This window comes from Acanthochromis polyacanthus, chromosome 11 (assembly GCF_021347895.1).
Source record: "Acanthochromis polyacanthus isolate Apoly-LR-REF ecotype Palm Island chromosome 11, KAUST_Apoly_ChrSc, whole genome shotgun sequence".
NCBI lineage: Eukaryota > Metazoa > Chordata > Actinopteri > Pomacentridae > Acanthochromis > Acanthochromis polyacanthus.
The window spans coordinates 3420138-3436317 of NC_067123.1; the positions used below are offsets into that span (position 1 = coordinate 3420138).

General features: G+C 37.2%; 3 protein-coding genes across 4 annotated transcripts in view; 2 read left to right on the forward strand and 1 right to left on the reverse strand.

The window, feature by feature from the left end:
- slc9a3.2 (solute carrier family 9 member A3, tandem duplicate 2) overlaps window positions 1-1642 on the forward strand; it is a 28235-nt gene extending 26593 nt beyond the window's left edge. Inside the window, 2 exon segments of the mRNA XM_051955491.1 lie at window positions 679-765; window positions 954-1642. Of these exon segments, the coding sequence (XP_051811451.1) occupies window positions 679-765; window positions 954-1234 (368 nt within the window). The 3' untranslated portion in view covers window positions 1235-1642.
- An 881-nt stretch (window positions 1643-2523) lies between these two features.
- Window positions 2524-9635, reverse strand: olah (oleoyl-ACP hydrolase). The gene is made up of 6 exons (XM_022219317.2): window positions 9335-9635; window positions 6696-6834; window positions 6530-6629; window positions 5771-5940; window positions 3702-3784; window positions 2524-3373 (listed from the first exon to the last, which is right to left on the reverse strand). Exons 1-6 carry the CDS (start codon window positions 9462-9464, stop codon window positions 3231-3233), a joined length of 765 nt encoding a protein of 254 aa, XP_022075009.1. The 5' UTR covers window positions 9465-9635; the 3' UTR covers window positions 2524-3230.
- A 2322-nt stretch (window positions 9636-11957) lies between these two features.
- ago3b (argonaute RISC catalytic component 3b) overlaps window positions 11958-16180 on the forward strand; it is a 45682-nt gene continuing 41459 nt past the window's right edge. Inside the window, exon 1 of one of the 2 annotated variants that reach the window (XM_022219319.2) lies at window positions 11958-12584. In XM_022219319.2, the coding sequence (XP_022075011.1) occupies window positions 12566-12584 (19 nt within the window). In that variant the 5' untranslated portion in view covers window positions 11958-12565. The remainder of the gene's footprint in view (window positions 12585-16180) is intronic. The other variant, XM_051955757.1, reaches the window with a different exon arrangement.

Sequence of the window (16180 nt, forward strand, 5' to 3'; positions counted from 1 at the left end):
ATCAGATTTTGGCAGCGATGCAGCTTATAGTCTGGATCCATGGATTTGTTAAAGATTTCTACATACATGCGAAATGAGTCAAAGTTAGTCCAAAATGACTTGAAACCTGTTCAAGTCTACTTAGAATTTGTCCAAAACTCATCAAGTTGTACCAAATCCCTTGAAATATTTCCATTTTGAGTTCGAATATACTTCAAATGACTTGAAATTTGTCTTAAATGACTCCAAATTCATCCAAAATGACTCAAAATTTGTCTAAATCTGTCTGAAATGAGTCAAATTAGTCCCAAATTACTCGAAACTCATGCAAAACTACTTAAAATTTGCCCAAAACACGTCCAATTGTCCTAAATCCTTTGAAATATTTCCATTCTGAGCTGATACTTTAAATTTGTCCTAAATCACTCAAAATTAATCCAAAATGATTAAACATATGTCTAAAATACATGTGAAATGAGTTGAAATGATGTCAAAATGACTCTAAACTCGTCCATATCTACTCAGAATTCATCCAAAACATTCTTTTCTCCTAGTTTTTTTTTAGATTAGGTCTGTTTTAGTATTTTCTACGTGGGTTATTTGAAATTTGATGTAAAATGTCCTCCATTTGTCTTGAAAATTAGATTCTCCATCTTCAATCTAAAGACTTCACTGAAAGTTTCTCGTTCTGTCTTCTAGACTTTGAGTTCTCAGAAGGAGACAGCGCCTCCGGCTTCGACCCGTCGTACAATGCCATGTCCATGAGAGTCACCTACAGAGCTGGAGGTAAAACAATGTTAAGAATTATTATTATTGTCATCATCTTCACAATAGTAGTAAACTATATTTCTGTAGCACCTTTAAAAATGACAGTTACATGATGTTCAGGCAGACAAAGCAGCAACACCACGGTAAAAACAGACAAAGTTTACTCTGTCCCTGATGGTTCCTCTGCGGTTCCTCTCCTCCTCCAGCTGGTATCGAGAACCTGGGCTTCATGCCGGACCTGGACCATGCACCTTCAGTCCAGCTCCCCCCCTGGCTGGAGGACAGCAGCTCTGTGGTTCCGTCCCAGAGAGCTCAGGTCCATCTGCCCTGGTCCCACAGCAGCCTGAGACGCCTGGCTCCTCTCCAGACCAGCACCAGGTCCACCGACTCAGACGATCCTCCTAACGCTCAGCAGATAGACCTGCCACCTCCTCCGTCTCCTCCTCCATCTCCTCCACCTCCACCTCCTTATCATGACCGCATGTAGGATCATTCACCTCCTCCTCCACCTCCTCCACCTCCTCATCATGACCACATGTAGGATCATTCACCTTCTCTACCTCCTCCTCCACCTCCTCCAAAGACTCAACCTCCTCCCGAAGTTTCTGGTCTGATGGAGTAAACCAGGATCTTCTCCTCCCTGAATGTGACAGAAAACTACCTTATTTATAGTAAACTGTGTGAAGATAAACAGAGAGGATTAAATAATCGTAGTGACCCAAATCTGATCTTGTGTGTCTCTCAGGTTCCAGATTAACCTCAAAGAATTAATCTGCTGTAAAAATGTTTGATAAAAGTGATGTATTTATTAATCTGTTTGTTGCTTCATCAACCTGAACAACATCTAAACCTGGTGTGACTTTAAATTTAGAAATAAACATAAGGAAGCCTCTGGTTTCTGTGGAGTCAATATTTGATCCTGAATTATAAGAATGAATACACAAATATATAATTCATTTCAAATGATTCAGAAGACACAATGGAGTTGTGGTTGTGAGGAGTTTTATATGTTCAAAGGATTTTAAAGTCTGTCATGGATTTAACAGGGAGGTTCCTGGTTCCGCTCAGAACTTTTTTGCATCAGCTGGAGGTTTTTAGGAGAATTACTGGGACACCCTGATAATAAGGAATTACAACAGTCCAGCTAGAAGTTATAAAGCATGGACTGGTTTCTGATACGAGAGGTTTCTGGTTTTTACAAATATTACACAGATGAAAGAAAGCCGTCCTATATGCTTGTTTTATATCTACAGTATTGTTCAGAAGTTTAGGGTCACTTAGAAATGTCCGTATTTTTAAAAGAAAAACATATTTTTTTCAATGAAGATAGCATTAAATGAATGATAAATCCAGTATAGACATAGTTAATGTGCTAAATGACTGTTCTAGCTGTAAACGGCTGATTTTTAATGGAATATCTCCATAGGGGTACAGAGGAACATTTCCAGCAACCATCACTCCTGTGTTCTAATGCTACATTGTGTTAGCTAATGGTGTTGAAAGGCTCATTGATGATTAGAAAACTTTTGTGCAGTTATGTTAGCACATGGATAAAAGTGTGAGTTTTTATGGAAAACATGGAATTATCTGGGTGACCTCAAACTTTTGAGCAGTAGTGTACACTGAACGACAGATTCTGATCAAAAAAACCTCCAAGGGTTTTTGCAGTAGAACTGGAGGCTAAGGTGACGTCATCTAGAGTAACTATCTGGTTAGATGTTGTGTTTCTGAGGTGTTACAGACCAAATACAACAAGAAAAGCCCTCAGAGAGCAGAGAAAAGCAGCATTTGTTTATTTATTAGTTATTGATGATCAGAAATCACAGCACCATAGAATGTGTCCATTTAATATAGATGAACCCACAAACTAAATGACGTACACATGCATAATGCACAGGCGTGTTCTGCATGTGAACGTTACGGACAGATACCAGATCATGTGACCTAAATATGCAGCGGGCGGCAGGAATTGATGGGACTCAGAAATCAAAGAAATCAAGAACAGCAACGCATTTATTGCAAATATGTTTAGTTTTGAGACTTTTCGGGTGCAGAAACAGGGTTACATTTCAATTGAATGTTATATTTCTGAGGCTGACAGTGACAGAACTGATTAGAATTAAATAACATCATGATAAATTAGTACAAAAAGCTGCTGTACACAGTTTTAGTTCGTGTTAAGTGTTTTCATTTGGCCCTCTGCAAGAGATGTGTAAAATAATTCAATATTCTGGACAAAAACACAAATATCATTCATTTGCAGACTGTTATTAAAGCACCAAAGAATATTTATTTCTAAAATTTGGCCCATTGTCACGTTTTCAAACTTGATTTTTAATTCCAACCAGTTTATTCTCAGTCTAAGTTTTGGATCTTATTATTCTATTTATTCAGCATGTATTTAAATGTAAAGCATGTGGGACTGACAGTGACACTGTGTGATAAATTATTTAAAATAAACTCCTCTATTATTCTTATTCTTATCATAAATAGTCCATCTGGGATGTTTCCAGGTGCTTGCTGATGTAGTCTAAGATGATCTTCTCGTTTTCTGGCTCCTTCAGGTAGAAGTGAGATCCTTCAAACATCTTAACGGTAAAATCTCCAGATGTGACGTCTTTCCAGGCTGATCATGAAACACAGAGAGCATTAAGTCATCATTAATTACACCTGAACATGGAGATGAAAACCTGCAGCCTGCAGCAGTGTTTCCTGTTTCTTCTGGATTCCCTGCAGGTCTCACACATCAACATATCAGGAATGACTGCGGATAAACTCACCAAATATGAAAAAAAACATTTTTAAACTTCTTTTTTTATGTCTTAATGCAGAGAAGATGACTCATCATAATTTTTCAGCTTCTGTCTACCTTCTGACTTAACTGAACAAATCATACGTTAAATAATAAAACACCTTCAGCTCTTCATGCGGTAGAAGTTTCCTGCTAAACCAACCTTGTATGTCATGAGGAGCGTCGTCTTTTCCATCGAAGCATGTGATTGGACAGGACAGGAAGGGAGCGTCGGGCCGCTCAGACCTGCAGCATGATTAAATCAAAATAAATATGGAATTAAAGTCTTAAATATGCAGGATGTGGAGTGCCGTGAAAAAGTATTTGCCCACTTCTTGAATTCTTATTTTTTGGAATATTTCTCCCACTTAAATCTTGATCAAAAAGTTTGAGTGTAAAGCATGGTGGTGGCATCATCATGATGTGGAGAATTCAATAAATCTCTCTGTTGTTATGTACAAAAAATGATTGACATAAAGGTAAATAACAACATTAGAGCTTAAAATTGAGTTGCAGTGTGTGCAGTACATTGTTGTACTAGATACAACATTTTAAACAGTTTTCACGACACAAAGTTAGAAAACATTCTATTTAGTAACCCAGGAATGAATGTCCCTGAAAAATGCTCACACTAAACGCGTAAAATGCTTTAAAATTAATGCATAAAACCCTCACAGGCCAAAGTACATTCCTAAAAAAACATAAATATCTGTATAATCTCACAGGGACTTCATCTTCTACATGAACCTGCAGAAACACATTTACAGTTCTGTAAAAAAGTATTTGCCCCCTTTTCAAATTCTTAATGTTTAATATCATCAAACAAATGTAAATGTCAGACAAAGATAACCAAAGTTAACACAGAATGCTTTTAAATGATGATTTAATGTTTTAAAGGGAAAAGCTATCCAAAGCTACCTGGCCCAATGTGAAAAAGTAATTGCCCCCTTGTTAAATCATGAACTAACTGTGGCTAATCACATTGTTTGGAAAGTGAGTTCAACTTCACCGACCACACCCAAACCTGAAGACCTCCAGACCTGTTCAATCCAGAAATCACTCCAATAGAAGCTGTCTGACTAAATGAAGTCGACCAGAAGATCTCAAAAAGCTGCAACTAAACGATCCAAAGAAATTCAAGAACAGATGAGAAATAAAGTCATTGACATCTATCAGTCTGGAAGGAGTTCCAAAGTCATTTCTAAAGCTTCAGGACTCCAGAGAACCACAGTGAGAACCACAACCCACAAATGGACAAAGCATGGAACAGTAGAGAACCTTTAGGAGCGGACCAACGACCAAAATGACCCCAAGAGCACAGAGACGACTCATCCAGGAGGTCACAGAGGAACCCAGGAGAACATCTAAAGACCTGCAGGCCTCGGTTAAGGTCAGAGTTCATGATTCAACAATAAGGAAGAGACGAGGCAGAGTTTCAAGGAGAAAATCCCTGCTGTCCAAGAAGAACATGAAGGAAACAAACATCTGGATGATCCCCAAGACCTCTAGGAGAATATTCTACAGACTGATAAGACCAAAGTAGAACTTTCTGGAAGGAGTGTGTCTCGTTCCATCTGGAAACAGAACCTCATCAACAGTCCAATATGGTGGTGGTGTGATGGTCTGAGGACCTGGACGACTTGCTGTGATTGATGGAACCATGAATTCTGATCTCTACCAGAACATCCTGAAGGAGAACGTTCAGCCATCAGTTCCTCACCTCCAGCTGAAGCTCACTTTGGTTCTGCAGCAGAACAATGATCCATAACACTCCAGCAAGTCGACTTCTGAACGGATTAAAGAAACTAAATGAAGGTTCTGGAGTGGCTGAGTCAAAGTCTGGACCAGAATCTGATTGAAACGCTGACAGGACCTTAAAGAGGAAGTTCATGCTGGAAAACCCTCCAGTGATGCTGAATTAAAACTATTCTGTAAAGAAGACTGGACCAGAATATCTCCACAGAGATGTGAAAGACTCACTGGTAGTTCTAGAAAACGCTGCTGATGGTAGAACAACCAGTTATTAGCAATAGGGGGCAATTACTTTTTCACACAGGGGCAGATAGCTTTGAATAATTATCATTTATAAACTTTATCTTTGTCTGATATTTACATTAGTTTGATGATCTTAAACATTAAAATGGTGAAAATATGCAACAAAATAAGGATTTGAGAAGGGGGCAAATACTTTTTCATGGTACTGTATATATACATATATGTATATGTCTCCACCTGAAGTTCTCCACGACATGCAGGTCGGCCTTCAGCGATGGCAGGAAGAGCTTCAGGACTTCAGGGTTCTTCAGCAGCTCAGCAGGAGTTCCTCCGACGGACGTCAACCATCTCAGGAAGTCTTCATCCGACATCTGGCTTCTCTTTGGAGCTTTGATCCGAATCTCTGACTGGTGGACAAACATCAGCATAAAACATCATTAATGTGGCAGCAAACACGTAATATTAAATTAACCTGCAGCTGTATCAATAATCATATTTAAATCATCGATTAGGAGAAACTAACTCTGAATTCATACTCCTACAGCTGATTTAATCAATATTTTTTGTTAATATTGGATCAGTTGAACATTTCTGCAGCTAATCTCAGCTCTATGAAGAGTTTTTGGACATTTTTATCCATATTTTTTAGCTTTATTGGCCATAAAATAACAGCTGCTGATGGAGCTGCAGTGATTAATCAAGCACCCAATAATTAATTTACCAACTATATATTGATTGCTGATTGATCAATTTGTGCGAAAAAAAACTAAATTCTGTGATTTCAGCTGCTGAAATGTGAATATTTTCCGGTTTCCTTCCTCCTCTGTGGCAGTAAACTGAATATATTTTGTATTTTTTCTATGTTTTCTGACACTTTACAGACCAAACAGTTATTGATTAACCAAGAAAATGATGGAGAGACTCATCAATAATAATAATAATAAGTTCCATGTACTGTTATTAAATGTAGCTGTTATTTGTGTTTGAATGACTTACATAAGGAGCAGAAGCTCCAGACAGGAAGATGTGAGCAGGTTCCATGTGGTGACGTTTCTTCAGAACATCTGCGACAGCGAAGCTCGTAAAGGCTCCGAAGCTGGAACAGATTTTAACGAGATGTTAAAATGAAGAAAGGATTCACGGAATTAAACCTCCGTCCTACCTGTGTCCAAACAGAGCAAACGGTTTCTCCTTCAGCAGCGGCAGCAACGTGTCCACAACTTCATTCACGATCTGCTGCATGTTCTCAAAGAACGGTTCTCTGGAACGACTCTCTCTGCCGGGAAGCTTCACTGAGAACACTGGAGGAGACGGAAACAGAACGTTTAGAACATGGTTTTGTTTGAGGACATTCAATAAACATCCAGCTTCATATATAAAACACACTGCCTGGCCAAAAAATAATAATACTAACAAGAAGTTTTACCAAACTTGGACCGCCTGGCAACAAAGATGACCCCTGTGACCTTGAAAATGAGGTCACGGTCACCAAATGCGAACTTGACCTGTGTCTTATTATGGTACACCTGTGTACCAAATATGGTGAGGCTACATCAATATTTTATCGAGTTATCGCGCGGAAACCAAATTGTTACAGACAAACAAGCAAGCAAGCAAGACCATGCAGCTGAAAACAATACCTTCCGGAAAATGCCGTTTTGCCGGGCGGTAAAAATCACCATCTAGATTCAACCACACAGGTAAGAACCTCCCATTGGATAATTACTGCAGTGATGAATACTTTTAACTTCTTTAACCTTAGCTGATGCAGTGAGGAGCTTCCATGTTGGAAAACATATCCTGTGGTCATGAAGGGATGTTAATCTGTCTCAGAAGGCTCAAATTATTGGGCTGCATCAAGCAAAGAAAACAACTAAGGAGATTTTTGAAAGTACCAGAATCAGGTTAAGAATCGTCCAAAGGATAGTGGAGAACCATCATCTTTGAGGAACAAACTCTTAGATGATGGTAGGAAACCAACAGTAGAACTCATGGCTGTTTAATAGTGAAAGGAAGAACATTTCCACATGAAGGGAACTCAAAGGATTGGGACTAAACAGCTGTAGCTCTAAAACCACTGATCAGTGAGAATGATCAGAACAAAAGGCTTCAGTTTGCTGAAGGTAGCATAAAGATTGGACTCTGGATCAATGGAAGAAGGTCATGAGGTCTGATGAGTCCAGAATTACCCTGTTCCAGAGTGATGGGGGCAGAAGTTTAGGTTTGGTTTTGGTCCTTGTTTAAGATTTGCTGAGAACTGGTTTTAGACTGTCTTAGGCAGGACTTTTTTTTAACCCCACGAACACCAAACCAAGCATCTAGCATGGTGGTGGCAGTATCATGCTATGTGGAACTGGAGCTTTACACAAAGTAAATGGAACAAGGAAGAAAGAGGATCGCCTCCACGTTCTTCAGGAAAACCTAAAACCATCAGCAGAAGGTTGATCTTGGACACAGTTGGATGTTTCAACCAGACAATGAGTTCAAACACACATCAGACTTGGTAAAGAAATGGTTCCATCAGGCTGGAATGAAGGTTCTAGACTGGTCTCTATAAAGTCCTGACTGAAACCCATCAAGAACCTGAAGAACCAAGTCAGAAAGACGACAAATTTAGTGGAACTGAACCAGAATTGGTGCAGTTCCACTAAATTCATGGGCTCACATTGAGAATGAGTGGATCAGGGAGCATGAGATGGATTGTCCTCCACAGAGTTCAGACCTCAGAACCGCTGAGGATCTTTGGGATGTTCTGGAGAAGACTTTGGTCTGACTCTCCCATCATCAAAAGAAGATCTTGATAGAAAATTAATGCAGCTCTGGACAGAAATAAATGCTGTGACACTGCAGAAGCTTATTGAAACGGTGCCACAGTGAATATGAGTGCTGTTCTCACACCATGTGTGTGGTCCAACAAAATCTATTAGAGTGTGAAACTTTTTTTGAACAGGCAGTGTACTATAAAGACTGAATAAACACAGAGAACATTTAGAACACGGTTCTACATTCAGCTTCACTTTAAGCACATTAAAACGCCCTTTGGTCGCAGTGGAACTGAATCCTGAGTAAACACGGAGAGAACAAAGAGCAGCACCAACAGCTACATGCAAATTTTGAATTTATAGTGATTTTTTTATTTGATCAATTATTTCCTCTGCATGAAAATGACATAAACAAGTGTTAAGACGGATAAATGTTTACAATTCTATGTTGTTGTTTACATTTTTACTACAACTTCCATATTGTAGTAATGAAATGATTCATATGAGCAGAAAATGTCTTCAGTTTCTACTTTGTTCTAAAGCATTCTGACACACACACACACACATTTTTCAAAATATTTTTTGACATTGTATTGTTTACATGTCATTTCTTTTATATTTTTGACATTGTATATTTTTTTATTTTTTTTAGATTTTACAAAATACATATTTTTAAATAACATTATTTTTTTAATGATTTTTAAAATTTTTATTATATTTTTCATATTTTGAATAACATTAAAAATTTTATCAAAATTGTGTAATTTTAAAACATTTTTTGACACATTTTTTTAAACATTTTTTCACACCGTTTTTTTTTTTTTTACAAATTACAAATATTTCATTATCTGCACAGTTTCTAGTACACTTAAGTGCTTCTGTGAGCAAAGGTATGTATCTAGTTTTTGTGACTTGTTTATATTCTCTACATTCAGGGGAAACCTTCTGTTCAAGCAGAAAACAACACTAACTAATCATTTACCATGAAGAACAATAATAATAATATATAGACATAGATATTGTGTGTGTTGTGTTGAACCTTCAGTGGAGGAGTTGAGGATGTTTCCCCAGCGGGCGTAGTGGACGGAGCCTCCACCTGCCCAGGGGAAACAGATCAGCCTGGAAACTGCATCAGGCCTCTTCTGGAAACAGCTGATCACCTTTTCCATCCTGGATCAAAACGACACCAAGATGAAGGCTGGTTCCCATCAGCAGCTCCTCCTGCTCATAAACTAGATGTATAATATAAAATAAAAATAATAATACAGCTCCACTAAGTTCTCCTCCTCCTCATGCTGCAGGCTGGTGCTTCCTGCTTCTCTTCTTCTGTGGTTTTCTCACAGCTTTGGTTTTGGAGACATCTACAGCATGGAGGCAGAAACTCCACGTAGCAAACCAGGAGCTTCTCTCTGAGTCATTTAGGAGCTTCTAAGCCACCTGCACAATCACACAACTGATAAAACACAAGTCTCATTTCTGAACATGATGTAAAAAGTTCACATAGAAGTTCCTCCGGCACCGATAGGACCCACGTTTAGTTAATGTTTGAAAAATCAACCTTCTCTTCTCCAGTTTTCTGCTGCATATTGATCAGTAATAGGTATTGATTGGCTCAGCTTCCACATCAATGGTAGCAATTTTATTCCATGTTTTCTGTGTTGTTGCTAACCCTACTCTAATCCATGCTAATGTGATCTTTTTCTCAGCAGTAGAAGCTAGATATTTAGCTAGCTGTTACTGCTGACCACTGATGGAAAACAGTCCAAAGAATGAGTCTGATCCTGATAATAGGAAGTAGAGTGAGACATTCAATCAAGACTGACAATGGATGAAAAGATGGACAATAGAAGAGAGGACATAGCTTTCCTCTATCCATTCTTTAGGATTACTGTTGGAGGATGGAAACGACAAAAACAAGACATAAAATGACAAAAATAAGAAACAAAACGACAAAAACAAGATGCAAAACAACAAAAACAATCATTTATTAATAAAAAAAATGACTGGATATCACTAAAATGACATCTATGTGACTCAAAAATTATCCCAAAGACACAAAATTATCCAAAATGATGAGAAAAGATTAAAGTTGACAAAAAAACTGGTTGAAATTGACAAGAAAATTCTCCATAATTACTCAAAATTTGTCTGGATCGATTTGTAATTGAGGGACTTTTGAAGTTCACAGGATATATCTGCATACATTTTTATTAAAAAATAAAAAGATAATGTTTTTTATGTTAATTATGATCATGTCTTTACAAATTCCATAATTATTTATTATGGAAACAATCACTTATTAATAGAAAATGACTGGATATCCCTAAAATGTCAACTAAATAACCGTCTGAATTTAATAAAAATCACCTTCTAATTAGCTAAACGATAAAAAAATGAGCTGATTCAAAAATAGTTTGGATTGTGTTCTTTTTGTTAAGTTGATATAATTATGAAAGTTATAATATCTTCATAAATAACTTTCAATTTCAATTCTACTCCATTGTATATATAATATTTAGAAGAATCTTTCTCTAAAAATGCCATGTGGTGTTTGGTTATAGGAGGCCATGATTTTAGGCCTGAAAGAACAAAAATGTCAACTATAAAACAAAAAGTACCACAATTATATATTGACCCTAAAATATATTAACTCTGTTCATTTTTTATGATGTTAACACTGTTTTAGACATTTCTGACACCTTAGGTTTCGATGAATCTTCTAAAACAATGGAAACTCGTTAGTTTAAAGTCATACACTGGAAAAAATGCCCCTGTTAAAACAAGAAAAAATAATAATTTTAAGAACTTTTACCTTGAAAAAATAAGTGGAAAAATCTGCCAATAGAACAAGTGAAAAATGGCTTGGTAAGATGTCTTGAAATAAGATATTTAGAATACTGAGATCTTAAAATTAGGTGGGAAAATTTATTTTAAGCTCTATTTTACCAGGATTGTTAAGCTTAGGTGTCTTAACCCTCCTGTTGCCCTCGTTTACGGCACCAAAAAATGTTGTTGCTCTGTCTGAAAAAAAATCCAAAAAGTCATCAGAAAAAATCCCCGAATTTATAAAAATCTGCAAAGGGAGAAAATTCCTTAAAAGTTTCCCTTAAAAGTTTTAATTTTAAAAAAAATCCCCAAATTTGACAAGAAAAAAAATTAAAAATGGAAATTGTAAATATTTTCAAAAAATGAATAAAAATATATCAGTAAAACTTCTATTTGCTTTAAGAACATTAAAGAAACATTTTTTAAACATTTCTTTTTTTCCATGAAAAATGTTCAAAAATTTCCCCAAAAAATTGAAAATGTGGAAGGTTTCACTGTGAAGTTTTTTTCTCTACATTTTCAGACTTTAAAATGGATCAATTTGACCTGCAGGATGACACGAGGGTTCAAACAAGATAATTTCAGGTTTGTTTGACTTAAGAAGATATTTAAGATGCATTTTCTTAAAACAAGTCCTTCCATCTGTTGAAATGTCACTTGTTAAGTGAATTTGTCTTAAATCAAGCGGGATGAGGCATTTTCACTGAAAATAAGACAAATAGACTTGGTAAGATTTTGAGCAGTGTAATAAAACAGCAAATGACTTCGAATAGATGTTTCATTTTTAAAACCGGAAATCCCCATTACTACCCATTAGCAGGTAATTCGTGCTTTTGTTTTGGAGGAGCTTTACGGAAATTGTTAGCTGCAGCCGCCGTTAGCTTGCCGCTGTGGCGGAAGGAGGGCGGTGAGGAGCGGACTCCAGACCGGTTTCTCACCGATACTGAGGAGGACGCCGGCCCGGTGAACAGCCGGTATCTGTGTGGTAAAGAACAACCCCGGAGTGTCACGTTAACCCAGCGGGACGACGAACTGAGCCGCTGACACTGTGAATATTGGTGTCGTGTCGCCGGTCGGCTGCTGGTTGTCGGCAGCTAAAGCTAACCGGAGCCGTTAGCTTCTCCGCTGCTGCGAAACTGCTCCAAGTTCGGGTCTAAACTGCCACAAACACTGTTAACACACCGGAGAACAGTGTTTTCCCCCGGTTACGGCAGAAAGAGCGACACAGGACGGACGCGGTGATATTCGGTTCAACTTTTCAGCTGTCAGTTTCGGGGGAGAGAGGAACTTCCAGCTGGAGAGGGGGACCCCGAGCGGGCCGGTTCCACATCACCGGGGAGCAGTGAGCAGAGAGCGGGTAGAGGAGAGCCACGGAGCCGCGGGGACAGCTGACGCAGGACCTTAGACCACACGGTGCCGGTTCTTCCGGACAGAGACCTCATGAATGGAAATCGGAACAACAGGTGGGTTCAACGGACTGACTGCCGAGCCGAACCAGGCCGAGTTGAGCCGAGCCCAGCCGAGTCGAGCGGAGCTAACGCGGTGTTCAAGTGCTCCCGAGTTATTTTGAGACTCTGCGGAGCTTCGCTAAAGTTCGACCCGCTGGTGGGGAGCTGGGCCGGTTGTCAGTGGTTAAACTCGGTACCGGACGTCTGGTTAAAGCAGGTCTGTTCTGTCAGCTGTTTAGAAGCTGTTAAAAGCTGATAATCTGCATCATCTTTATGACTCTTGAGTTGTTATATCTGCTCTCTGCCCCAGTTTACAACCAGTTTGACTTGTTCAAAAGGCTCCTACAGATCTTTTAATGGACTTTCCTACTTACCAAAGACGATTACAGCCCCATACTCTGACAGAAATTTGTATTTATGCATCAAAAATAGCTTAAATTCTTTCAGAAGGCCTGAATTTGTACAGTTAACAAAACTGTTTCTTCATTATATGTGTAAAATCCACCCTAATCGACTTAATTACGATCTCAACAAGAACATCCAGCCTCTGCATACATGTAATGATGCTAAATATCACGTGTTTAAATCAGGGAAGTCCAACTCATCTTAGTTCAGGTTCCACATCCAGTCCAGTCTGATCTCCAGTGGACCCGACCAATAAAACCACAGCGTAATAACCTATAAATAAATAACCACAACTCCTCCTGGTTCCTTTGTTTTAACACAGAAATGTTCACATTTAAGGAAGTATCTACTACAAAACATCAGGAACAGCCTGAAATTTCTGAAATTCAAGTTTATCATTTCCATATTATAACTTCCAGATCACAGTGGACCTACAAATACACAAAATATTTAGTCACAGGTATGTGGAACTGAACGATGTGGTATTTTACTTTATGATCAAAATGACAAATGTCAGACAACAAAAAATAATATTTGGAAACCACCATATTGACTGAATATTTGGATGTTTGGATATTCGGGTCCATCCCGAGACAGAACAGTTACAAAGTGGCAAAAAAAAATGGACAAATGACAAAAAAGAGACAAAAAAAACACAAAACAACTAAAATGGTTCACAAAACAGGAAATAAAGCAAAACAGAAGATGACAAAAACACAAGCGAGACAAAACGGAAACTCAACAACAAAAACATGAGACAAATTACAAAAATCGGACAACAAAAGAAAAAAACTGCAAAACGAGACAAAATATTTCAAAAATGAGACAGAATGATAAAAATGAGACGCAAAGCAAAACAAAAGAGACAAAAATTAAACAAAGTTACAAAGCAACAAAAAACTGGACAAACAGCAGAAACAAGACAAAAACACAAAACGGTAAACAAAATAACAAATGAAGCAAAACAGAAAATGACTAAAATAAGAAACAAATCGACAAAAACGCGAGGTAAAAGGAAAAAAGACAAAAAAACAACACAAATATTACAAAAATGAGACACAAAACGACAAGAGAACAATGAACAATCCAGTATTTTACTTTCTGATCAAACAACTTGTCATGGTCTAGAAATTATTCTACATTTATAGTTTTACTAATTTTTACACTTTGAGGGCCAGATTGGACCCCCTGGAGGACCACTTTTGGCCCACGGGCCTCATGTTGGACACCCTGCTGTAGAAGAACTCGATCCAGAAAACCAAAATATTCAGAGTATAGAAGCAGCGTTTGTTTTTTTAATCTAAAATGTCGTCTGGTCTGGAAATCAACTTCAGAAGCTTGCCTGGTCCAGACGGCAGCAATAAGCAGAATTTTACTAGTTGTTCCAGCCATCAGATGCTGAGATATCAACTGTGTTGAAAAAGGGATTATTTGCATTTACCTTCTTGTCTCTGCATTATTTGATCAACTCTGTGCACGAGGTTATAATCAGAAACACATTTAAAGGACCATTTCAAGTAATGCAACCCAATTTTTGAACTGCTGAAAAGAGTATGCAGGCTAAAAGTTGTGATTGAAATGTTATTAATGCATCAAAATATTTGAAACATAATTTACAAGGGTTGCGTTTTAACAATTACACACCATAAAATAGCAGCAGATGAGATAATTTCTTTGTTTTATACTTAAAAACCATCTAGAAATCCTGTTTATGTTTGTAAACTGGAGCAATCAATTGGAATATTGTTGAAATTTCAATACAGAAAATTGCAATGAAAATATGAAAAACGTAAGAGAGGACATAGAGAAAGAAAGAAAGAAAACTGGTTGATGATGTAAACGAGAAAAACAAGACATGAAACGACAAGACACAAAACGACAGAAATTAGACATAAATCGACAAGAACAAGGCATAAAACGACAGAAATAAGACAAACACAAAAACAAGACATAAAACGACAGAAATAAGACATGAAACACAAAAGCAAGACATAAAACGACAGAAATAAGACGTGAAACACAAAAACAAGACATAAAACGACAGAAATAAGACATGAAACACAAAAACAAGGCATAAAACGACAGAAATAAGACATGAAACACAAAAACAAGACATAAAAAGACAGAAACAAGACATGAAACACAAAAACAAGGCATAAAACGACAGAAATAAGACATGAAACACAAAAACAAGACATAAAATGACAGAAATAAGACATGAAACAAAAACAAGGCATAAAAAGACCGAAATAAGACATGAAACGCAAAAACAAGACATAAAACGACAGAAATAAGACATGAAACGCAAAAACAAGACATAAAACGACAGAAATAAGACATGAAATGCAAAAACAAGACATAAAACGACAGAAACAAGACATGAAACGCAAAAACAAGACATAAAACGACAGAAATAAGACATGAAATGCAAAAACAAGACATAAAACGACAGAAACAAGACATGAAACGCAAAAACAAGGCATAAAACGACAGAAATAAGACATGAAACGCAAAACAAGACATAAAAAGACAGAAATAAGACATGAAACGCAAAAACAAGACATAAAAGAGAAATAAGACATGAAACGCAAAAACAAGACATAAAACGACAGAAAGAAGACATGAAACAAAAAAACAAGACATAAAACGACAGAAACAAGACATGAAACGCAAAAACAAGACATAAAACGACAGAAACAAGACATGAAACGCAAAAACAAGACATAAAACGACAGAAATAAGACATGAAACACAAAAACAAGACATAAAACGACAGAAATACGACATGAAACACAAAAACAAGGCATAAAAGACAGAAATAAGACATGAAACACAAGAACAAGGCATAAAACGACAGAAACAAGACATGAAACACAAAAACAAGACATAAAACGACAGAAACAAGACATGAAACACAAAAACAAGGCATAAAACGACAGAAGTAAGACATGAAACACAAAAACAAGGCATAAAACGACAGAAATAAGACATGAAACACAAAAACAAGACATAAAACGACAGAAATAAGACATGAAACACAAAAACAAGGCATAAAAAGACAGAAATAAGACATGAAACGCAAAAACAAGACATAAAACGACAGAAATAAGACATGAAACACAAAAACAAGACATAAAAAGACAGAAATAAGACATGAAACGCAAAAACAAGACATAAAACGACAGAAACAAGACATGAAACGCAAA